Raw genomic sequence first — 23,823 nt, 5'->3', positions numbered from 1 at the left:
CCTAGTAAGGAGCCTGACCAGGGTTCAAACTCTCGGTCTGTGCTATTAACCACTGCGCTAAACTCCTGTGGGGAAACATCACCAAGGTAGCTTTGCTGCTAATTCCATGAGAATGCCAACCAAGCAACATGCAAAATGACAAGAAAATGTCAAGCTTGACGTATTTGTTTACTGAGTCTCTGGGGCTGTTTTGTGACAGAGTTTCATAGGCTCCTCTAGGCCTTGTCTCTGTGCCCACGGCTTCTTACTCATCAGTGTTTCTCTCTGTTTAGACCCAGTGAATCCTCCTCACTAATTCTCACCCTCAAAATCAAGTCCCCTCTGTACCGCCAGGCCAGGAGGCGGGGCGTGCTGGGGGCCCTGATCCACACCCATGTTTTTCCTCCAAGTTGTGCTAATATTTAAATGAAGCAGATGTCCCTGTGATCCATGGGCAGCAGAGCCTTTCCGAGTAGGCAGAGGCTGAGATAAGAAAGAAACTTCTGGACAGAGGGCCGTCCTCCATGGCCTGGGCCAAGTGGTCTTCTTGAGGTCCCAGCAGTTCTCTCAGGCTTGTGACTGACTGCAGTCTCCCTCCAGACCCTTTAATTACTGAGTGGAAGGCCTCAATGGCAGCTTGCAGAGGTCTAGGGGGGCCTTAGGGGGGGCTGAAGGAAAGCCAAGTCTTTCTCCATCTAAAAGTTGTTTTCCAACATGACTCTATGGCTTTGGGCTTCTGAGGAATGGCCCCACCAGGGTTGGCACAAGGAAAGAGTGGTTCATATTTCAACCTTATTCCTCCCCAGGGTCAGCGATCCAGGGTGCAATTCTCAAAGAGGCCCAAACATCTCTCGGCTGCTACCTACCACAGGAACTTCTCTGCTTCCACAATGTGGGCAATGCCCCCCACACACCCAGTGGAAAAAATATAAAAACAGTCTTGCAGGAGACATCTTGCCTCCAGGAAAAGTTTTTTCATGCACACATCTGTGAGGTCTAAGGTTCAGCTGGGGAGTGCGTCATTTCCAGAGCTCCACGGCCTCTGAGTGCAGCCAACTGACACGCATTTTCAGATGCAGTCACAATAAACAGAAAGCCCAAACTGCATGGTGCACGGTACAATGCTTTTGTATGGCTAGTGAAGGATTTCTTCTATTTATCTACATTGTAAACAGTTTGGTATACCGTGAAAGTTGTCTGCTGTAGGAAACCACATATTGCAAATGCCTTATTTCATACACCCTTCTTCTCCCCACCACACAAAATAAACGTTTAATGAACATGAAAGGACACCAAATCATTTGCTAGCCTGCAATGCCGCAGTCCTGTTGTTCCCAAGACCCTGAGGACCTCTAGGGTCCCTGGAAGCCCTACACCTCAAAAGCTGAGCCCTGGTTCTGGTAAAGATGGGCCATTTTGTTCAGCTGTAAGGGACACTGAGATGGGTCCTGGCCTCGTTCTTTCCAGCCTGGGGGCGTTGGCCACAGCCTATGCGCTGACGTTGGACAGCTTTTCTTTTTTTCTTAATTTATGGATTTTAATATTTACTTTGAAAGGCTTTATTGCGCTATAATTCACACCCCATACCAAGTCACCCATTTAACATTCAGTAGTCTTTAGGATAGTCACAGAGTTGTGTACCTATCACCACCATCTCGTTCTAGAACATTCTTGGCACCCCAAAAAGAAACCCCATACCCATCAGTTGTCACTCTCCATTTTCCTACCCTCAGCCCCAGGCCACGCCCAATCTACTTCCTATTTCTATAGATGTGCTGATGGTGGCCATTTCCCATAAATAGACTCAGACAAGGTGTGTGCTTTTGCGTCTGGCTTCTTAGCATAGCGTTTCACTTCTTTTTATGACTGAGTAATAATATTCCATTGCATGGATAAGAGGATCCCTAGGGCCACCTTGTGCCACCCTCCCCCTCAGGTAGGATCTGATTTTTTTGGTACACCCACAGGTAAGTCCTCCCTGATTCTTGGGCTGGTCTGAGAGCTGATACAGTGCAAAATTTCAAGTAGCTATTTCTGGCACCCAGGGATTTTCACTGCAAGGGTCTGAAAGAGTAGGAATGTCGAGTGTTGCCCTTGGAGGCTTGAGGGCCTGGGCTCGACCAAAGCCACCCTAGATAAATGCACAGTCTAAGTAAAAGAGTGTGTTTGCTGTGCAAACTCAACTCTGAAGCAAGAGCCAGCCCTGGAGCCTCCGCTGAGCTGAGCTTTTTCTTTGCTTGAAGGAGTCTTCAGCTTCCTCCTCGGGTCTCAGCTCTGCTCACTGACCCTTAGAGCCTGGTGGCCAGAGTCTCGCAGATGCAGACAGGGAGACGTGGATGGGAGAGGCAGCAGTCGATATGCATTCACAATGCGTTTGCTCAGTCATCAGCCAGTTGGAATTTGATCTCGTGCTCACCGTTAAATATTCAGGGGGAAGAGGGTTTAGCAGCAGTTTTCCACTTAATCGGCTCCATTTTAGGCCTTCAGAGACCTCCCGGGTGGAGTCTTGGCTCTGACTCCTGCCCCTCACTCAGTCTGTGTCTGGCACTGTGTCCTCTGTGGGGAGGACGCCAGGTGCTGGCCCACCCCCGCTTCTCACAGGCCCTTCCCGGCTCAGCTCATGGCTCCATCCTAGGACTGCTGACATCTCCACCCCCTTATGCTGGCAGTTCAGCCCCCTTTCTCTGTTCTGCCTTCAGTGGTGAGTCTGCCCCCAGATGAGGCCTCTGTCCTCTGGCTGTGCCGCTGCTCCAGCCCTGACCCCCACCATTCAACCCTGGGGACACAAACAGGACTCAGACACTGCCCTTCCTTGTCTCACAAGTAGAGGCTGACCTCCACATGGGTGCTTTCTGAGAGGACATGCCAGCTCTGTGCCTGCGGTGTGTTCTAGGTGCTTTTGTGGTGATGGATGTAGGCGGGATAGGATGGCATCTGAGCTGATCGTGAAGGATGTGTTGACGTCACCAGACAGCAGAGGAGGAGCAGAGCAGTCCTCACAGGGGGGACAGCCCAGGTAGACAGACATAGCATCTTCCACACACTGTAGACAGTCCTGAGGCCAGGAAGCCTGGTGGGAAGGGCGGGCGAGGCAGAGAAAGGTGGGCAGGGCCACACCACAAGGGGCCCTTTGCTCCCTGCCAAGAGCTGGGTTGTCTTCTTTGGCAGAGAGGCCATGGGATAATTTTTAATGGGAAACAAACTAGGTCAATGTGCTGCCTAGAAAGCTGGCTGGTAGACGTGTGGGGTGGATTTTAAAGGGGAAACTGGAGGCAGGGAGAATCGGTTGGAAGCAGTTACTGTGCGAGGTAGGATGGCTGCTCAGACACAGCCCTGGCTGGAGGAAGAGGGCAGGGCTGAGAGACGTTTAGGAGGCAAAAGAAACAGAGCTTGGTAACCAGCTGACATGGAGTTCAGGGAGAAGGGACAGTGGGAGGGGAAAAATCTAGATTGACCTTGAGCTTCAGACTTGGATACTGGGGAATGGTGGAAGCACTCCCTAAGAGAACTAGCAGAGAAAAATGAAGATTTGGGGAGAGGCTGTCTTCCCATGCTGTGTGCCCTGGGCACACAGATGGGGGGGGGGGATCCAATTGTCTTCTTCTGACCCCCACCCACCTCTACCTCCTAATCCTGGAGAAGCTGTGAGAGGTGTGTCTCCGGAAGATGACGTGGCTTCTAAGAAAGAAGTATCTAGGGTGGGACAAGACCCAAACGGGCAATTAAGCCTTAAAGTGTGCTCCTTAAAATGTCAGACCTCGTTCTACAGGAGGAAGCGTTGTTTCTCTAAACCTCTGAGTAAGTCTAACTCTTGGGCATATCCAGGGACTGGTCCTCATTTGCTTTGAGAAGCTTGAGTCTTACTGACACGGCCGGCTTTTCCATCTCAGCTTTTCTGTGCCATCTGCACTTCAGCCACTAGATGGAACCAGACTCCACCAGTTGGGGAAGACGGAACAGGGTGAACGGGGAGCTGGTGAGTAGGTTGCCACCGAAGGGCCTGCATTTTGAGGGGTGTCCATTTCATCCAATCCTAATTTAGTTTAATTCTTCTAGGATACATTCTTACTGTGGATATAATATTCTTATAAGTAGACTCTTTTTATATCTACGTGTATGAAGACTATATTCCTGAATATAAAGAATTGTCACAAAGATTTTTCTTATCCCCTCAGCCTCCCCTCTCTGCTCTTCAGTCTCCAGCAAAAACAGTGGGGACTGGGGCCGATACCAAATGCACATTCCTCAAAATTCTGCTATAAAAAAAATGAGAATTGGTCCAGTTAGATAAATGGATGTTTCTGCCCATTGCCGGCTCAGCAGACTGTCCGGCTCCCGGACGGGGATGGAGAGAGGCAGCTGCGGGCAGCGTGTCAGTGTGCCCCATGCCATGGGCACCTTTGTGCCTGCAGCCATCACCTCTCTGATGTGCCTCCCCCAGGATGGTTCTGCTCACAGAGAGGGCTCGCCTGACAGCGTGACCTGGCAGCGATACCTGGATAGCCAAAGGACAAGGGTGGTCAAATAGGAATCCTGGGCATGGAAAGGAACTCGATATCCAGTACCTGAGTCTGAAAGTGGGGAAAGAGCCTGACGCAGTGTAAGAAAGGGCACGAGTCGTCAGAGCAGGTGACAATGTCTGTCCAAGGAACTGAAAAGGAAGACTGACGCCTGAGTGGGTCCTGGAGTACAGCCTGTCCAGGTCAACCCCTGAGCCAAGTTCTGAAGGGATCAAGGGCACATGAGGGTGGGCAGGAACCTCCCGCTTCAGAAACCACAGTCTTCATGGAGGCTTGGGATAAATAGGCAGAGACAATGGACTTCCATCCTACCGTTTGCATTTTTCTAAGCTAGGAATTGAGGTGAGAAAGAGCCATGGGGCCACTAGCCTGGCATGTAGGGGACGCTCCCAGCCCCTGGGTTCAAACACAGGCTTGGGGCCTCACCAGCCCACGTCTGAGATAGACTTACACACCCACACGTGGTGGCCTGGCGGTGTCAAATACTTGACACTGAGCAAAAGGGACAAAATTGCAGAAATGGGAGTTGTGACCCATCCAGATGCCACCAATGGAGCCTTCCCACCCAGATACCAGCTCGTGGCCCCGTTCGTGCCTCCAACCACCAACCCGTCTGAGCCGCACCCTCCTGGCCCAGCCCTCTGAGCTGCCTCTCACCCTTTATTCAAAGAGACCCTGAAGCCACTTTCTCCAAGAAACTGCCCTCGCTGAGGGAAGAATCACCAGTCGCAGCCTCGCCCACCGGGGCGCAGCCCATCCTGCCCCAAGTCCCCACACGGCACAGAGGGAACGGCACAGCCACTTGCCCCTTGCTCATGCTTTTATTCTGCAACCAGCAGGCCAGTGTGCACAGCTTCCAGGCTGTTACGCGTGAGCCTTGGGCAGGCTCCAGATGTGAGGTGCTTATTGGGGCTGGTTTTTGAGACGAGAATGGGGGCTGGTGACACCGCTCCCAGACAAACCGCTGTCAACTTCAGAAACCCTTGCTTTCTTGATAAGACACCTTATCCGGTGTGGTCCCTGGCTATGGTCCCTGGTGGCAGTTGCCTCCCTGTGTCTGCCATCTGCCTTCCTTTCCTCCTAGCCCCCTCCCCCAGCTGGGCAGAAGCCCGTCCTCCTAAAGGTCATAGACTGGCTCTCGGAGGCCAATCCTTGGAAAGAAGCTGTAACGCCCTAATTGCCTCCTAAAATGTCAGCAGCTCATTCGATTGAATCCCACCACTGGCCTGTATGGGGAAGCAGTGGGGATTGGGGGCTTCCCTGGTTAACTGGTAAAATGTAAGAGGAGGGGCCCTGGAGCCCCTGCAATTCTGGTCTAGTGAGCAGGTCACCGTCTGAAGGCCGACGGACCTCCCTGGCTCCCCACACAGGACGCGAGGCCATTGTCCATCACCCTCTGGGAAGGGCTGCCCTCGGGCCTGTAGCCTAAAAATGAGGAGGAAGTAGAGCAAAGGAAGACAGGCAATTCCAAGGCTGATCATCAGGGGCTCAGGCAGGGCCAGGCCCTGAGACTCCAAGGAGAGCCCCAAGGGGCCCGTGCTCCAGATGTCAGATTCCGGCAGAAGAGCCCGTGCTGGGCGGGAGACAGGCCGGCCCAGTGAGGGGGACAGGTCACCTCTGAGGAGAAGCAGCTGAGTGAGGTGGGAACAAGGGAAAAGAACACCCTTCCTCTTACTCACAACACCTCAGGCAGCCTAAGCAGGAAGAGAACTGGTCAGACTATCTCCACGACCACAGCCACAGCGGGGACACCCTCAGGCCAGCCTGGAGGACCGTGTCACCTGGTGGTGTGTGGCTGCATGTGTGCACATGTGTGTGCTTAGAAGGAGTGACCAAGGTGGGAGGTGGGGGGTGGGGGAGAAGGGACGAGGACAGCTGGGAGTGGAGGGAAGAGCTGGGCTACAGGCAGAAACAAAACAAGCCTGTAAGAGACCACCCTCGGCTGCACTCAGGAAGAGGCCCAGAGGGCATCCTGAGACCAGACAAGCTCCTAGAAGTTGATGTTCTTCAAGTCCGTGGAGCAGCGATACCTGCCGTCTGGCCACCTGGAGCACAGCAGGTTAGGCAAGCAGGGACAGGCGTGGTGCTGGCGTTTCCTGAAGAAGGGGATCTGAGGAGAGAGGAGAAGAGGGACGACACCTTCTGGCACCAGCCTCGGTCAGCCCAGCACTGGCCAGTGTCTCCTCACCCCCGCCCCACCACAACAGGAACAGCTATTCTAGCGGAGGAGACTGAGGCACAGAGTGGCTAAGCGACATGTCAAGATCACATAGCTAATATGCGGAGGAGCCAGGATCTGAACCCAGACAATCTGGCTCTCGAGACTATGTGATCGGCCACAACACAATGCTGTCCACCCCCAATCCTGAAATTCCAGAAGCCTCAACCCTGCTTACCCCTTGCTGACCCAGCACACACATGTACACACACCCCCATACACACGCTCCTTGATTGACTGTCACTAATACCTCAGCCATTATGTGTTCAACACTGTGTTGTGTGCCAGGGAAGCAGCTGGACAGGACAGACACCCTCTGCCCTGTGACTCACACCCAGAGGAGTGCTGAACCACTGAGGTTAGGAGAATAGGTAGTATCATACTGCCTGGGTTCAAATCCCAGGCCTGCCACTTCCCAGCTGTGTGACAATTGGCAAGTTATTTAGCCTCTCTGTGCCTCAACTTTACTATCTGTAAAATGGGTTAATAATAGTGCCTACCACACACGGTTGTAAAAAGGTTCAAAATTGCAAAAAAGCACTTAGTACAAAGAACGGTTCCAGTCCCTGCTCTGCCTCACTGGCTGTGTGCCTCAGGCAAGTCTGTGCAGTACCTTGTGGCTGCCAGGGTGACACTCCTCTCCTTCCCGCCCCAGCGGGGTGCACATTCGAAGGCCACGGAGCCACAGGCTGATGGCACAGCAGGTGCCTGCCCCACACTGGACATCCCACTCACAGGCCTGCAGGGGGAGACAAAGGGGCCATTCGTGCCCATTAGTGCCATCCAAGAGAAACCAGAACTGAGAAGTACATCCCCAAATCCTTGGGGGTGGGAGGCTGAAAGCAGCAACCTCCACCTCCCGTGCCATAGGACACCTGGGGCCGTGCATCATTGGCCCTGGTCCCTCATGGCCGGAGGCTCAGGGATCATCAAAGCATCAGAGGACCCCCCCCTCCCCCCCCGCCCCGCCCCCCACACACCCACGCTCCCTTGAGGTCACTCGGTTGGGAGACAGTCCTCTTCCAGCAAATCTAGAGCTTAGGAGACGTAGCTTTTCTGGGGCCAGTAGATGCTCAGTGGATGTCGGTGGAATTGAATTAATTCAAATTCCTAGAAGGGGGAGGGGCCCCGACGGTCCAAGCCCCAGGTGGGCAGTGCTGAGTTTCCTTGGACCAGGATTCTCCCCCGTGATCCATCAGTACCCGGGGTTGGTGCCGCCCCTCCCCACACACCCTCACCAGAAGCCAAGCTCATCTGAGGTGCCAGCACCAGTGACCAAGTGTGTCCACGCCCCTCCAGCTTCTCTGCAGACCTACCTGATCCCCAGATAGGAGTAGACCCCTCTGAGCTGGGCCCCCAGAACGGGGGCTGAGTGGCCCTGCCTGGTCTCTGGAAGGTGCCATTTGTAAAGAAAACCACACAAGCCCACTTTAAACAGAAGCCTGAATTGGGGAAAGCAGAACTCTGAGCTGCTCCAGACTCAACCGGGGCCCTGTTGGAGAGGCATTCAACCGTTCCCTTCTAGAGAAACTTGGCAGCTCTTCGGGGCTGAAGTTCAGAGCTGGGTTTTAGTTCTCTCTTCTTCTCCAATAGAAGGTCGTGGAGCATTCTCTGTCATCTGTGTGGGTGTGGAGAAACCCAGAAGCTCCCAAGCTGCTCAGTCCCCAGAGGAAAGTGGCGAGTGCAGGGCTGCTTGTCACCCAGAGGAACTGCAGGTGACAGTCACCAGGTCATGCTGCTCCCCAGCCCACTGAGGGCAGGTCTCACACACCAACGTGCCCCTGAAAGCCCAGGGTTAGGGCCAAATAGACCCTACCTGACTCTCCTCCTGCAAAGGTGGGTCCCACTGTCCTACTCTGGGAAGAGGGACCATCTAGGCCTGAATTTGGGATGGTGACAGTCCAGGGAGCTGGGGAGTGTGGAGATGGTAGAACTCGGCTCCTTCCTGAGAGGCAGACAGGGGCAGCAGCAAATGGAAAGTGGAGGTCCCAACTTGCCCTCCCTCAGCGCCAGGTTCTAACCACTCATCAGCGTGTCACGTCTGTCACGCATCCCCTCTTACCTTAGCTTTCTCTCACTGTGCTTTTCAAAGGGTCAACTTGAAGGGTTTACTAGGAAGTCATTTTCCCACCTCTTTCAGATCTGCCCCCTGCTGCCACGCAGTCAGATAGATGTGTGAGCTCACACAGTAAGGTGACCCGGGTGTGACCGTGACCTCGCTCGGTCAACCCGCTGCCCCCACCCCTCTTAGTGAGGTGACTGTGGCTTCTCTCCTCTGACTTACCCTCCCTGACCTTCAAGCTACACAATAGGAGGACAGCCTTTAGGGGTTACATTCATTAGGTATAATTCTGCCGGAGCAATTTTGTTTATGCTCTGGCATTATTTATGCTCAAAGGCATTCACTTGCCTTTAATATTTGTTCTTTGAAACTCTGTCTTTGTCCTTTAAAAAGGAGAAGAAAGGAGTTTTCTTTTCTGTGAACATTAAAACTGATCCAATTCCAGGAAATTGTTTGGCATTTTTCTACATTTTCATTCTCTAGGGGAAAAGTTGGAGGAGGTTGACATAAAAGTGAATTTCCCTCTTTTGTTTTTCTTTCTTTTTTTTTTTTTTTTCTAGTGGCTTTTACCTGGAAAGCTCTTTTACTTTCTGTTGTAGTTAGAGTGGTCTCACCACCGTAACACAACATGTGCCCCGTTTGAGGATGTCTCCAGGTAAAGCCAACTTCTGAGAGAGAACCACAACCGAAGTGTTTTGAATACTCAAGTGTGTCAGAACCTCTATTGTGAGACAAGACCTGTCCTTGTTGTCTGATGCTTGCTTTGGGGTACACTCAGCCAAATGGTGTCGCCCATATTCCTATCAGAAGTGGGCACAGAGTGAAAACACATAAACAGTAAGGGAAAGAAAGAGTTTCAAGACAGACTTGCTTAAGAGTAGAGAAAGCAGAGGTTAATCGTACACAATAGACGTTAATAAGGTCTTTAATTAAATCAACATGCTGTGTATATTAAACTTGACACATGGACCAGGCTGTATATGAAAACCCAAATTTACACAAAAGATAAATTAGAAAATGCTAACCCATTTTATAAAGGAATTCTTTGTTATGCAATAGAAATCGTCATTTCACCAGAGATCTAAGCTTCAAATTTTTCAATGCCCTCCTCATGCATTAAAAACAGGATTTGATTTACACACAGCTTCTCGAAAGCAGACCCCGTTTAGGAGAGTGAGGTCTAACTAATGTGAAAATCATGTGAAAGGCTTCTGAACTGCTGTCTGATGGCAAACTCTCCCTTCCCGTTGGTTTGCCCCCGTGTGGTTCCTGGCTCGCTCCCGAAACCCAGGGCACAGGGAACTGCTAAGCGACTTACCCCCGTGATCACGGCACCGTCGGACACCGTCACCAGGAGGAGCATGACTGAGACTTGCGTGGCACCTCTCATGGTCACTTGGAGTGAAGGCAAAACACTGTCCACTCCGCTGCCTCTCGCTTCCTCCTGCTGGCTCAGCCTTGTGCCTCCAGCTAGGAAGGCCTGGCTCTCCGGCCCCCTCCCTCCGCCCAGATTTATATGGTCCGATCCAGGCTGCCTGTGGATGCCTGTCTCCTCTCTTCCCTTCCCCATCACCAGCGTTCTTCAGCTGATCTCAGGCACGAAGATGAGACATGAATCCCTAATGACATGAAATCACCATCAAAACCAATAAAAATGAACATATCGGGGGCTTTCACAGTCAGTTGCTCTCACTCTCCCAAGAATGCACTGATCCAGGCAGTTACATACATCACAACTTGTTGTGCTCTCTGCCTCTGGGGCCTCCTCTGTCTGCTTTGGGCAGGGGAAGGACTTGGTAATGAATTAAGGGATTTACAACCTCTCCCTTGATCCTGCCCCGCACCAAGCCACACAATGTACAGGTTCATTGTTCCCTCACACTCGAGCCAACAAGAATTATCTGGGCGGGGAAGCCGGACAACAGAGCGTGACAGGTGTCATTTTAGAGAGAGTGAGGGTCTCCCTGAGAAGACACTTGCAAAGTCCTGATCAAATGAAGGGGTGAGCTGAGCAGAGCCTGGGGGAAGAACATGTGCAAAGGCCCAGTGGCAGGAGCTGTTCCAGGAACAGCAGGGAGTATGGTGAGCAGGAGAGGGCAGGGATAGGGGAAGTGGTGGGAACAGGAGCTAGGGGCCATGCCCTCTGACTGCAAATGTGATGGGAGGCCTTGGAGGGCTTCGGGCAGGGGAGGGGCAGGATGTGATTTACACTTTGAAAGGGTCTCTGCGGCTGCACATGGAAAATTAAGTGAGATGCCGCTTGTGAAGCGCTTAACACACTGCCTGTCAAAAATAGTGTTTGCTAACGATTGGCAGTTTTTATTTAAAAAAAAAAAAAAGATGGGTACACTGTCTGTCTTAAGATAAAATTCTCCTGTGAAGTGAGAGTCAAAATAATGAGTCTGTCCAGCCCACCTGAACCCTATGGCAGACCCAGGCCCACAGCAGCAGAACCAAAGGCCACCTCTGCCTGTCAGGAACTTAAGTGACCGAGGGAGAAGGCAGTGCCGTGGGGGTCATCGGAGGAACTCACAGAAGCAGTCCCGTGGGAGCCCTGCAGACTGCCCACCTCACTCAGGTCGCCTTCCGGGAGGCAATGTTAGCTGATGGCTGATTCTTAGGCTGGCACCCCTTTCCTCCCCCACCTCCCGTTCTCACCCCTCCCTTGTCAGCATCTCCTCACAGCTGCACAAAACGAATTATCCCACACAATGGCGTGAAGAATGGGAGCAAGAAACACTGTTGCAAACAGAACCAATAACACTGATTGAAAACATTTTCTTTCTTTTAAACGGTGGTGCTTGAGAACACACCAGTTGAATTAAAGGAAGGCGAGGGATAGATGGCCACTTGGTGGAAATCCCAGTAGAGACTTTGGGGAATTTTAGGGCTTCTTTACCCAATAACTCAATTAAGCGTATGTCCACCGAGCGCCTTCCACATGTCAGGACGCAGAGCTCATGGCCAGTGGGTCTTATTTCTCTCAAGTGAGAGCCTTCCTTTCCTGTGTACAGGTGGTTTCAACGGTATTCTTGACACGTTTGGGCCACATGAGGGTTACTTTTGGCTGACAAATGTCAGAAAAGTGTCAGTGCAGAAAAGGAGAGTGGACAGGAAAGGAAGACCTTAGACTAAGCAGGCAGGAACCGAGGAGACAAAGGAAGGAGGCCAGAGGCAAAGTGAGTGGTGAAAAGTGGGGGGAAAATGATGGCAAATGCTGACAACGAACTTGCTTCCCTGGAGGGAGAAGAAAGCTGGTGAGGAGGTATGCTGGGCAAAGGGCCCCTACTTGTCTGCTTTAGTTTATGCCAGTGTCACCATTTTCCAGGATTGTGCGTGTGTGTGTGTGTGTCTGTGTGTTGAGCAAGAACCACTCTCACAGGCACAGGCAAACCCTGGGATTGGTCCAGGCCCAGGTCAGCCCTGCCCTGGCATGGTCCCCTGAGATTATTCACTCTCATCTGTAGAATAAGTTAGACTCTGAGGGGGTCTGAGCCCCCTTCCAGGTCCACCACGAGGTCATTGTCCTGGAACTAGAAAGTGGGTGCCTGTCCGAAGTCCTCAATGTCCTACCTGAATGTGACAACGTGTGACCACTTTCTCAGTGGTTCCCTGCTAATGATGAAACAAGAGTTGGCTCTGACTCCCTTAAGAAAGATGTGAAGAAAGAAATGAATGATCAAACAACGGAAACCCAAGCATTCAGACCAGGGGTTCCTAACCTGAGGTCACCGCCCCCCAAGGAGTCATGAACAGAATTCAGAAGATCCATGAACCGGGGGAGAGAAAAGAATTGTGTCTTCATTCTCATTGACTTTTAACTGGATTGTGACATCGCCTTCTCCTCTAACTATAGGCCACAAACACAGAAGCATTAATAGTACCTGTGTCCTTGTCACCAAGACAAATTGCAGATGTTTCCGTACGATATTACTGTTGCTGCAAAGCGCTCAAAGCATTGCAATGAAATCACAGCCGTGATTAGGGCCACTGCTAAGCTGGGTAACTTGGTGTGTGAACCAAGAAGCACGTATGTTACCATGTCATGAATTTGTTTTTAATATAAATTTCCATGACTGTATTTCAGCCTAACTGATTGCCTTTGTAATCTTCCATATTTGTTTTATGCATTTAAAAACATTATGCTGGGCAGGAGTCGTGGGCTTCAGAGGGATGCCTGGTACAAACAGAGCTACAAACGCCTAAAGCAGAGTGAGGAAACTTAGAGAAAAGACTCCGTTTAGCGAGAGGTAGGGTCGTAAGGTCGGGCTAGCCAAAAGAGAGACCCTTAAACTGGACACATTTGAGGGGGGAAAACATTGTCAAAAAAAGAAGATGGAGAAAGAGGAAGAGGCAGAGGAGGGAGAAGGGGAAGTAGAAGCAGCAGCAGCCAACAAGAACAGGTGAGCGAGGGCAGCGTCCGGGGTCAGAAGGGCCAACAGGACTAAGAGAGGAAGGGCTGCATCCACACTGAGGGTCCCTGCAAGAGCTGCCTCCTCGTCCCGGTCCAGGTAGACTTCATCCAAGGTCCCCCCGTCTCCCTAACCCACATGCAACATGCACCCCATCTGCCACATCTTCAGAACCCTTTGGATCTAAAACAAACAAAACAAGGCCCACATTCCCATCAGTCCTCAAAACTTGAGCCCCTAACTCACGTTACTTGGATCCCAACTGTCTAACTGGGTCTTTCCAATGATTGCAGGACCTCTTTACTTGGCAAGTCGGAGATGTAATTAGAGAGAAGACACCTTGCAATAGTATCAGAGACTATCAAGTACCTAAGAATAAACACCCCGACAGCCTGGACCTGGTACCCCGTGGTTATCCCGACGCGTCCCTGTCGCAAGCTCTGTGCTCACAGCAGCTCCTGTCACTCAGCTTGGAAAGTGGCCCTGCTTCTCTCCTTTGTCTTGCTCGTTGTTCCTCTCCCGCCTGTGCAGTAAGTGTCTAGAAAGATAGACCTCATTCCTCTTCTCCTGTTCCCTCCTCGCCACGCCAGCCTGTTCCTGTGCCCACCACACCAGGGAACCCCCCTTCTGGAAGATGCCCTTGTCCTTCTGAATGCCGACTACAAAGCATCCTTTTCAGCCCTCACCTCACTTGCTCTTCAGCAGCTTTTGGCACAGGCGACGACGCTTTCTTTACATTCTTCTCTCTTACTTTTCATGCCATCGTCTTCTCTAGGTGCTCCCCTTTCTCCGTCTCCTCTAAGGGTGCCTCTGCTAGTTTCCATCCCTAAAAGGAGGCTGTTCCCCAGGGTTACACACTCAATAGTCTCCAATCCCTCCACACACACCCGAATGAACTTTGCGGCCACCTAAATGTGTGTGATCCCAGATCTGCCTGCACCCCACGCACCCCAGGCTCCTGGCCTGTATAGCCAACAGCCCTTTAGATGTCACACACTGACACGCCACTGGCATCTCACAGTCCCATGCCCTCCTCTTCTAGCATCCCTTTTGCACCCTCACCCCTAAATCCACTTACATTGTTCAGGGTTCTTAGTTTTGAATAACAGAACCCGGTCTGGCCAGCCTAAGCCAAAAGGGAATTGAATAACGACTGTTAAGTAGCTCATTGAATCCTTTGGGATCTTGAGAAATAGGACGGAGCCGAGGTCCAAGAACAAAGCCCAGAGCCCCAGCACAGAATTCTACGGCAGGCTCACGGGAGCTGTCTGATCGCAGACCCAGCATATTACACCCATCTGCCAGGGCACTGAGAAGTAACTGACTCACACTGTATGCGGGGAAGACGTCCAAAGCTCTCGGGCAGCTACAAAGCACAGTTGCCCACTGCCCGCTTCTTCCTGCTATGTTTCCTGCTCCATTAGTGACATCACAACACACTCGGTAGCCCAACCTGGTATTTTCCTCAATTCCTGAGTCGCCCTGCTTTCGTTAGTCATTTAATCCTGTCACTCGGACTTCCCCTAGAACACAGATTTGTCCTTCCTTTCTGTCTGCACTACCACTGTGCCACCTGCCCCACCAGCCCTCAGGTCCCAGCCAAAAGTCCGGCACGCTAATCTCCTGACCACCTCCCTCCCCAGACAGCCCATGACTTGTCCTCTTGCCACCACTGTCACCCGTCAGCTTCTAGACCCTCAAGCTCTAGACGGTAGAATCTGGGGACCCGTAATATCTCCACTGCAGGCCAGGGAGTGTGTGGGCTGTTTTAGGCAGGTCGTGAGGGAAAGGTGAAGTAGCTGTGATACTTAGCCTGAAAAAGCAGACATGATAACAGTCTTCAGTTGTCATGACCCCCTGTTGGACGGTCTACCTGCATTGTCTGATTTAATGCTTATAGCAGCCCTGAGGAAATATCATTACCCCCTTTTACAGCTGAGAAAATGGAAGCTCCGTAATTACCGAAGGTCAAACAGATGGTAAGTGACAGAAGCTAGAACTTGACCTCAAATCCAACGTTAAATGCCTGTGCCTAACCAGCAGGCCACACTGCCTCGTACATGCGGGAAAGAAAGGCTGTCAGAAGGAAGGTGGATGCAGCAAGTTTGCTCTGTGTTGCTTCAGAACACAAAAGTCGTGTTAAAGAATGGAAGTTACAGGGAAAAAGATTTTAGCCCAGTGCGAGGAAGACTGTCCCAGCAGAGAAGGGAATGGGCTGCCATGGAGGCAGTGAGCGTCTCCTCGCTAGATGTGTTCAAAGAGGCCTTATGGCTTACCCAACCGACAGGGAAGCCATAGCGGTGGGTCTTGCTTTTAAGATCCTAAGACACTGGATATACAAATGGACAATGGCCAGACCATGTGTGAAAACAGTCCTCTGGCCCATAACCAGCCCAGGAAACCAGCCCCTTATCTACAGTAACCGGCCCAGGAAGCCTGCTAGAAGTCAGACCACCGTCTCCAGCAGCCGTCCAGAACACCAAACAATAACCCCTGTAAGCAATCAGCCCCAAATGGCCAGGACTTGGTGACTAACTGACAACTTCCCTCATTCTGCCCTGCTTCCAACTTGGGACCAACCAGAGGAAGCCAAATGTGCACCCCTAAGCAATCCCACAGGATGCCCCCTTCCAGTTAGCCTCCCACAACTCCCCCAGGCCCACAGCCTCCAGTCAGGGCGCCCTGAGGCCTCCCTGTTTCCCTCTGTAGAGCTTTCCCTTTCCTCTGCTGGTCTCTGGGTCTCAGCTAACACACGAGTGACGGTGGCTGACTCCCTTGCTACAGCAAACTCAGAATAAATAACCTTTGCTTTTCTTATGTGGTCTTTATTTTGATAATCCTTTCAAATGTTAAGAGTCAAGTGAATGAGTGAGTGTGTGTGTGTGTGTGTGAGAGAGAGAGAGAGAGAGAGAGACAGAGAGACAGACAGAGAGAGACAGAGACAGAGAGAGAGAATGTGCTGCAATTATAAGCCTGTGTCAGATCTTGTATATCCACGTACATATCTATAAACCTCCTATATTTTTCTTGCTTATGGAGCCCTGGGCTCGTAGGCCCAGCTCATTGACTTACTGAACCTCGGTTAAGTCCCTTGCAGCAGGCGACACTGGGGCCATCACCTGGGCTATAGGCCCATCTCTGATTTCAGGGGTAGCTGAGGTAGAAAGTTCCACGTGAGCTCAGATTTACCTGTGCTGACAGGGTCTGCCTGCAGAAGGCCACTTTTCTTCCAACTTGAGAACCCAAGGCCTTCTCTGCACTGCAGGAACTCAGCCTGCAAGTACTGGGAGCTAATCCCCACCCCCATCCCCCGGACCCCTCAACCAGGGGGAAGGGAGCCAGGAGATAAATGCTCCAACCTGGAAGGCCCTGGAAGAATCCAGCCACAAAGAGAGAAGACGTTCTTTATTTGCATTCCCTCCTTCCCTATCTCCCTCTCCCCACTCCTCCTTCCTGGGTCATGGATTCACCTCCCAAATAAACTACCGTCAACCAAGCCTTGGCCTCAGGCTCTGTTTCCTGGGGAACCCAAGTCAAGATGTCACTCAGCATCTTAGGACTTCATCCTCCTCCTCTACAAATAAGGGGGTTTCTGATACTGTGCCTCGGGGCCTGTCCTGGGAGGAAACGGCCCCTCCCAGGGCTAGTGAGGCCCAGCAAAGAGCTCCCCACCTTGTCTCACAGAGCAGCTACTCCTTCAGCTGTCATATGTTGGCATTTCACTTGAGTTCACTTTTTCATAGAACTTTGACTTGATGGAAGACCCCTGGGCAACAGGTCATGAATGTTCCCTCCAAGCCATGGAGGCAGTTCCAGAAAGGAAAGCCAGCCCCCCAGGCTCTCCTGCTGAGGTGGAGCCCCTCATTGGAGGCAGTATGACTGGGGTCTCCTCTCCAAGGACACCCTTACAGCCCTCTGTCTCTCTGGTCACGAGGCAGCATCCAAAAGAAGCATGGGATTAGTATGTGCCCTTGGCTGGATATTTCCAACAAATTTCTGGACACTCCTGTCTGAGATGGATTTCTCCTTCCCCTAAGAGGATCCCCCCAGGCAACAGAAATCTCTCTGGCTCATTCACTTGTTGGTCCCCCTGTAAATGTCAAAGCCATCCCCTCTCTGGTAGCCCAGCAATGTCTTGGAAGTGGCAGAGGCCATAAACAGTGCTGGTGCTGCTTTGCTAATGTCAGGGCAGGGAGCTCTCAGAGACAATCCGACATTCAGCCTCCTTGCCCTCTAATTACTCCCAGCTAAGTGGGAAGGTGCCCCAGAATTGGAGGGCAAGAAGTCCCACTCAAACAGGATACTGCATGGAGGGTGTTTCCACAAAGTTGGGGACATGGCGTAGGCTAAACACAGGGCTGATGGCAGGAACCTGGGGCTGATAACAGCAGAGTGGAAGAGCTTCCACCATCCAGGCCAGAAGGCAAGAGAGAGTACAGCCACCGGGACCAGAAGAAGAGAGTCTTGTAGAGAAGATCTCTTGAGAGGATCTGTGATCCTTTGGGCAAAGGACAGCCAATCCAGGTGACCTCACCCGGAGTACGCCAGGGGAATAAATGCCTCGTTTCACTTTCCTCCTGTCTGCCAGTCTTCTGAAAGCTCCCCACCAGCCAAGCCCAACTAGGGCCCAGCCAGCTGAGGGCCCATTGATGCCACCCCAGGGGTCAGCCTCCAGGACACAGAGCAGGGACAAGAAGGTGGGGAGTGGACTTGAGGAACAAATGGAAGCTCGGAGCGAAGAGCAGGCTTGGAGATGTAGACACAGTGCCAGAGATTGCGCCTCTGCTGCTCCTCGCTGTGTGGCCGTGGTCAATTTACTTCACCTCTCGGAGCCTCAGAGAGAGGTAGGGCTGAGTACTTAAGAGTCATTGGTGGAAAGGTAGACACCTCGGTGTGTCTGTAGCAGAGACAGCAGGACTCGGGGACCTGGAGAAGGTTGAGGAAGGAGTCTGGGAAAGAGCCACCAGAGAGGCTGGCTCCCCTGGGCTCCTCTGGAACTTTTTTTCAACTCCTCTCACAGGATCTGGTTGTCATTGTGTCCATGTGCCTCCATCACAGTGTGAGCGCCTTTGTCCCCTAGCCATCGAGGCTAACTCTGCTCAGTGCTTGTTGGGTGGGTGACTGAATCAACAACGCTGAGGAACCTGCCCCTGAGAACTGGGGGATTGGGGAGCGGCTCCCACCAAGGGAGGAAGACAGCCCAGGGGTGGAGGCAGGACCTCAGGCTGAGGGATGGCCGCAAGACCTTGTGTCCACTTGGGACACTTACTAGGAATTACCATGTGACGGGCACTGTGCTCAAGCCTAGATGCTCAGACTCTGAGCTGGAGAGACGGCCTCCTGGAGAAGCGTGACAGTTCTCCTATAGCAGAGCTGATCACGGCCTCTCTGAGCATAGAACATTGTTAATGGGGGTGTGGGGTGGGTGAGGTCGGTTGGGAGATGCAGAAGTTAAAAAGCCTCCTAGGAATGAGCAGACCTTGACTGGGGAGAGAAGGGAAGTGGGGTGGGTATGTGGCGATGAACCCAGTTCAGCGTTTAGAGCAAAAATGTAATGCCAGAAGGAGTAAGAGACCAGACTGGGTCAATAAGCATATTAGGGCCTGCACTTGGACCTTTAACCAAATTCAAGGTGACGTGGATCCCCGAGGGGTTTTGAGCAGACGAGCATAGTCAAGTGTGCTTTGGCGTAGACTATTGCCAGGGATGTTTAGTACACAGCATCTGGATGGTCGCTATAATAATATTACGGTGACAAGGTTTTATCTTTAAGTGCAGCTTTCGCACTTGCAAACAGGAGCAAGGTCCAGCCCACCAAGCTGTGGAGCACAGCTCAGGCCCCTGGTGAGGGCAGATCACTCCGTGAGCTAAACCTCAGAAAGCTCGCCCACCCCTATTTATCTCTCGGAAACACAGCCAGTCCACCTTCTCGTACTAGCAGCCTGTCCACCTGGAAAAGCTAATAGAAGCACAAGACCTGACCCAGTCTTCCTTTATCCTCTGTGCTCTGCTGTTACAAACCCAAAAGAATTACCAGGGGATTGTGGTCTGAGTTGTCACAAGGAAGAAAATGGTTGTTTGCCAGGAAAAGAACAGCAGAGCCACTGAGCTCCACAATCCTTTACACAGGATGAGCCATGAAAACACTTGGGGAAAAACAAACTCAGGATGGTCTGAACATGGCGCTGACTAGAGAGTCAGAGCAGACAGATGTGGGGGCCACCCATCCACGCGGCTGGTCAGGACGTGGAGCCAAGGGCTCACCAACAGGAAGGGGTATTTTTTCCACCCAGTGTTGACTGAACAAGGCAATAAACAGAAGCTGCTGTGGGAATACTGACAGCTGAAGCTTCATATTGTGTGGTAAATGTGCAGTGACCAATTTCCCACGAAAATATGTCAGCCACATCCTCCTAGAAAGACCCTGGGAGCCCCGGCTCACTTCATGAGCTACATTGCTCTTGTCTCCTCATTAAAGAATAATCCTTCCATTTCTGAAGCTGCAGAGAGTATGTGGGTGATTGTTTTAATAGGATTCTTTAATCCGTGCACTTTTTTAAAAAAAAACGAAAGAGGCAGTTTATTAACCCAGCATCATTTGTTCTGCTTCTTGTTGGCAGCGGCCACCTGTCCGGAAATTCTGTCCAGATCTCTCTCTGTCCCTGAGGTGTCAGTTTGCAGCCCCCATCCTGGTCCTTTTCCATCATTTGCAGTCCCTCCAGGGTGTGGAGATCTTGGTCTTGGAGCTGACCCCAGAGCTCCCCGGGAGGTGCAGGAGCCAGGCTATACGCTCGTGTGTAGCACCAGTTCTCATGGTAGGGAGCAAGCTCTTCGTGCTTGGCCAGCTTGACAGTGTCCACCCATTCAGGGACTTTCGGCTTCCCGGACTTTCTGAGGAAGGCTGCCAGAGCTCTGACGAACTCCTGGTGGTTCACGTCTTTTACAGTAACTCCAGGCATCCAGTGGCCTCCGCACTGCCAGCCACGAGAAAAGGGGCAGCGGGGTTTCCTGGGAGCACAATTCGGGGTCTCGCGAGGGTCAATCCATGCACTTTTATACATTTGAAACATTTCACTAAAAAAACAAAAGCAATTAAATTAAAAACAAATAATACTTTTGGTGGCAGATTAAGGACCTTCTCCATCATAGGGACATTTACGACTTCCCTCTTTTGCTCCCCACGTAGGGTTTAATGACTAAACATGCCTTTTCTTGTGGAACAAGGTCAACAGGGTTCGGAGTGGCCCAGCTGGATTCTTTAAGCTAAGGGTGTCTTGGGAAGCGGGGTGGCCACAGGTCCCACGACCTGAGGGCATGGGCCAGCTATGTGACACCAGGGACAGAGCTCTGCCCTTTGCCTGTCCTCAGGAGGACGGGCACCCCAGGCCCCCACTTCCAGCTGCCCTGTCTAGCAATGGGAAGCGTCCCAGGCTAGATTGGAAACAGGCAGTCAAGGAGGCTGCTGGTGGCCATGTGAGTAGAGACACATCTAGTCTTAAATCAGGACGTGGAAGGACCAGAAAGAGTCCTTGGCTCTCTTTAGCCCAAGTCCCTCCATCTATCTCCACTCCTCCCATCCTCATCCTGCCCTCATTCCTATGGGGGAGGGGGGACCTGAGGGCCTCTAAGTATTCTACCCAATGGGAACTTGGCAAACAATTCCTGCCTGTGATTATGAAAGAATTCGGGAAGGCAGAGGGTTTCATCCCACAGGCCGATGCTGACTGATCGTAATGACTGCCTGGAAATGTGTTGAGATGGAATCTGAAGCCACCTCTGGGCTCCATGGAAAAGGGTACCAACGCTGACTGTTGATGTCTGTCCCGAGTACAGGATGGGAACATGTTGGAACCCAGGCCATGTGTTTTCCAACTAGGAGCTCTACTCAGACATAATCCATTTATACAGAAAAATATCAGAGGTAAAAAGTACAGGCTCAGGATCAAGGGAGTTTCACCTCCCAGTGAGAGGCCCCAGTTGTGTTTTTGCCTCTATCACAGGAATGGATTCCAGCAATACCTTCAGCCTCCTGGTTCAGATCACAGAGCTGGAATCACAGTCTTTCCTTTGAGAGCTATGGATTGTTGGTGATGGGAATACGGTTATGACTCATCAACGCTTTTCCCCTCCCTGGTGGTTCTTGGAATAAACTGCTTTTTTTTCATTTTATTTTTTTTTTAAACTTTTGGCAAAGAGATCAGGGCTGAGCCCTGGAGACCCCACCTCCAGGGATGCAGTCGTTTCTAGGGAGGTGACCTCACCCTGGCCATCCTGGGCAGAGGTAAGTGACACATACACACGGGCCAAGATGATTCCTATAGACTCAGAGGGTTTTTCCCAATGAAATAATCTTCATTTTTCCTGCTAATGTTTATTCTCTCAAAGTGGTTCTTCTCAGCTCTGAGCAAAATAAGACAGCACCTGCAGGCCGCAAGGTCTCAAGGTCAGTGGTTCAGGTCTCAAGGTCAGTGGTTCCCACCATGCCCTTGCAACATCACTTTGAGAATTGTTTCCCAACAGCCAGTGACTGATTCCTTTCAGGAAACAGGGACTGGAGTGGTTGCAACAGGTCAAGCATCCTAACTGGAACGTGCTTCATCCCCCACACACAGCCTCCTGGGTCTAAATCAACTATGGAGGTAAAGGGGGCCACACTGACTTTGGGAGGTGCTCCTGGGAAGGGCACGCTGTCATGGCTGCATGGTCTCTCTGTCCTCCCTGCTGCTCGTCCTCTCTTTGAACAAGATAACAGGCCCACCCTGAATAGAGTTTGGCAGATTCACAGACAAAGGGGGTATGTGACCCTTGCAAAGCAGTCCCTTGGGTACAAACCAGCTCGATTTGCTAGAACAGGCTTCAGTGTCCGCTGGGGTGCAGCCCGGAAAGGAGGCATCTGACTGGACACAGAAGAAAACAAAGTTGGGTGGAACTTGCCTTGGTTGAGAGGGTTAACAGGCATGGGACTGAAGGTCATTTATTGATGTGGGGAAATGTTAACATTATATTGTGAAGTGGGAAAGGCTGGAAACGAAAAAGAATGTACAATGTGATTCCATTTTGCACGTGTATGTGTATGTGTACACACACACCCTCAAAGAGAAAAAGATTGAAAAGAAAGGAACTAAAATGTTAATATTTTATCCTGGCAAGGAAGAATTGCTAACGACCTTGGGTTTGCTTTTGTTTGTGGTACATTTGCTTGATTTTATTTAAGTTGGTGGTTCATTTGTCTTTATACGTTTCTATGTTTTCAAAGTTTTCTCTTTGAGCATGTGCTCCTTTTGTAATAGAAAATGAAGTAAATGTTGCTTTTAAATAATTACAAAAGGGCTGAAAAGGGAAAATTAAGAAGAATATGAGTTTTGAGATTATTTAGAACGATGCTCAGATAAATCCTCGTTCCGTTTCTTTTTAGCTGGTGTCCTTGGACAAATCATTTGTCTTCCTGGGCCTCTGTTTTCTCTCCCTAAGTACCTAACTAGTACCAGCTTAGACAGAGAAGCCAGGCCTATTGGTTTATGGTGGTTGGTTATTGTTGAACAAGGGTGCATAGCAGCCGGCAAAAGATGGTTGTGGTGCTAGGAAGAGATTTTCATTTCCTCAAGAGAGAGCCTGGGGAGCTCAGAAAATGGCGTAGCTGGGAGGTACCCACACTCACCACCAAAAGGCCCAGAATCACCTCCAGCCTAGGCTTAGGGAGTAGAGAACACCAGACACCTTTGGGACTCCAGTCAGCAAGATTCCGGCCCTGTCTGTGGCCATGACTAATGTGTGTTGACTCAAGAGTCTGGGACACCATCTTCCTCTGCAGCCAGAATATGTTCTCACTGAAACACTGTAAGTACTTGAGAGTGGGGAGCCAAGCTGGGCTGGGAGGGGCCAATGGATGGATTTGCCTGAAAGTTGGTGAGACCCACAATCAAAGGACACAGAGGGACACTGGGATGGGGCTGCACATGGCTCCAATGGCCTTTGGGGACATTGCACATCATGGAAAAAATAGTGGCAACGTGCACAGAGGCCCAGCAGCACTTGCCAAAAGGACCAGTCCTGGCTCTATCCTGCATGCAAATCTCGCTCCAAAGTGCTCGAGTTAATTTCAGCAAGAGCTCCCCAGAGCTGTCACTGGGCACATCATTTCACCTTCCTAATGGATCACCCAGAGTCCTCCTGTCCGAAGAAAAACAAAAAGAGGAACAGCCAGGAGCTGTCAAGAAATTAATTGAAAACAGCAATAAGAGTCTCATGAATACATAATAAGGCAGTAACTTGCTCCTTTTTCAAAAGCAGACTTGGAGGCTGTGTACTTTCCCTCTGGGGCCTGTTGACCCAGGGCCCCAGCTGCTGGGAGGAGGCACTCCTGCCACCAGTGAACACCAGGGTTCCTTCTCTAGCAAAGCTACAAAACAGCACACCCTCATCCACCTCCCCACCTGGGAGCCAGGGCTGCAGATGTCACATGGCTCTTCCAAGAAAAACAAGGGGGAAAAAATGCCCCCGTGTATTGCATGTGCCTTTAAGAGGCTCTTTCATTTATTCATTATGTTTATTTAAGTATCTGCATCAACGCCTTTGAAAGGAGGTTAAGTAACTCCTTTCTTGTGTGGATGATTAGACCAAACTGGAATCCAA

At 51.2% G+C, this 23,823-nt stretch overlaps 1 protein-coding gene and 1 pseudogene across 1 annotated transcript; both read right to left on the bottom strand.

Moving 5' to 3' along the window:
- Nucleotides 1-5,354: 5,354 nt before the first annotated feature.
- On the bottom strand, nt 5,355-10,321 carry PROK1 (prokineticin 1). The gene is made up of 3 exons (XM_019730574.2): nt 10,098-10,321; nt 7,331-7,456; nt 5,355-6,609 (listed from the first exon to the last, which is right to left on the bottom strand). Exons 1-3 carry the CDS (start codon nt 10,167-10,169, stop codon nt 6,490-6,492), a joined length of 318 nt encoding a protein of 105 aa, XP_019586133.1. The 5' UTR covers nt 10,170-10,321; the 3' UTR covers nt 5,355-6,489.
- A 9,464-nt stretch (nt 10,322-19,785) lies between these two features.
- LOC141568497 (small ribosomal subunit protein eS19 pseudogene) lies at nt 19,786-21,348 on the bottom strand (annotated as a pseudogene).
- Nucleotides 21,349-23,823: the final 2,475 nt, after the last annotated feature.

This window comes from Rhinolophus sinicus, linkage group LG14 (genome assembly GCF_036562045.2).
Source record: "Rhinolophus sinicus isolate RSC01 linkage group LG14, ASM3656204v1, whole genome shotgun sequence".
NCBI lineage: Eukaryota > Metazoa > Chordata > Mammalia > Chiroptera > Rhinolophidae > Rhinolophus > Rhinolophus sinicus.
The sequence above is the reverse complement of the archived record's forward strand: the minus strand, read 5'-3'. Positions and strand labels throughout refer to the sequence as shown.

What these genes read in the sequence shown, in the direction of transcription:
- PROK1 (XM_019730574.2), bottom strand. Translation starts at nt 10,169, where the DNA reads ATGAGAGGTGCCACGCAAGTCTCAGTCATGCTCCTCCTGGTGACGGTG. An exon ending in ACGGTGCCGTGATCACGGGG is followed by an intron (nt 7,457 to 10,097) that starts GTAAGTCGCTTA and finishes CTCCCCCTGCAG; the next exon opens with GCCTGTGAGTGGGATGTCCA. An exon ending in GTCACCCTGGCAGCCACAAG is followed by an intron (nt 6,610 to 7,330) that starts GTACTGCACAGA and finishes CTCTCTCCTCAG; the next exon opens with ATCCCCTTCTTCAGGAAACG.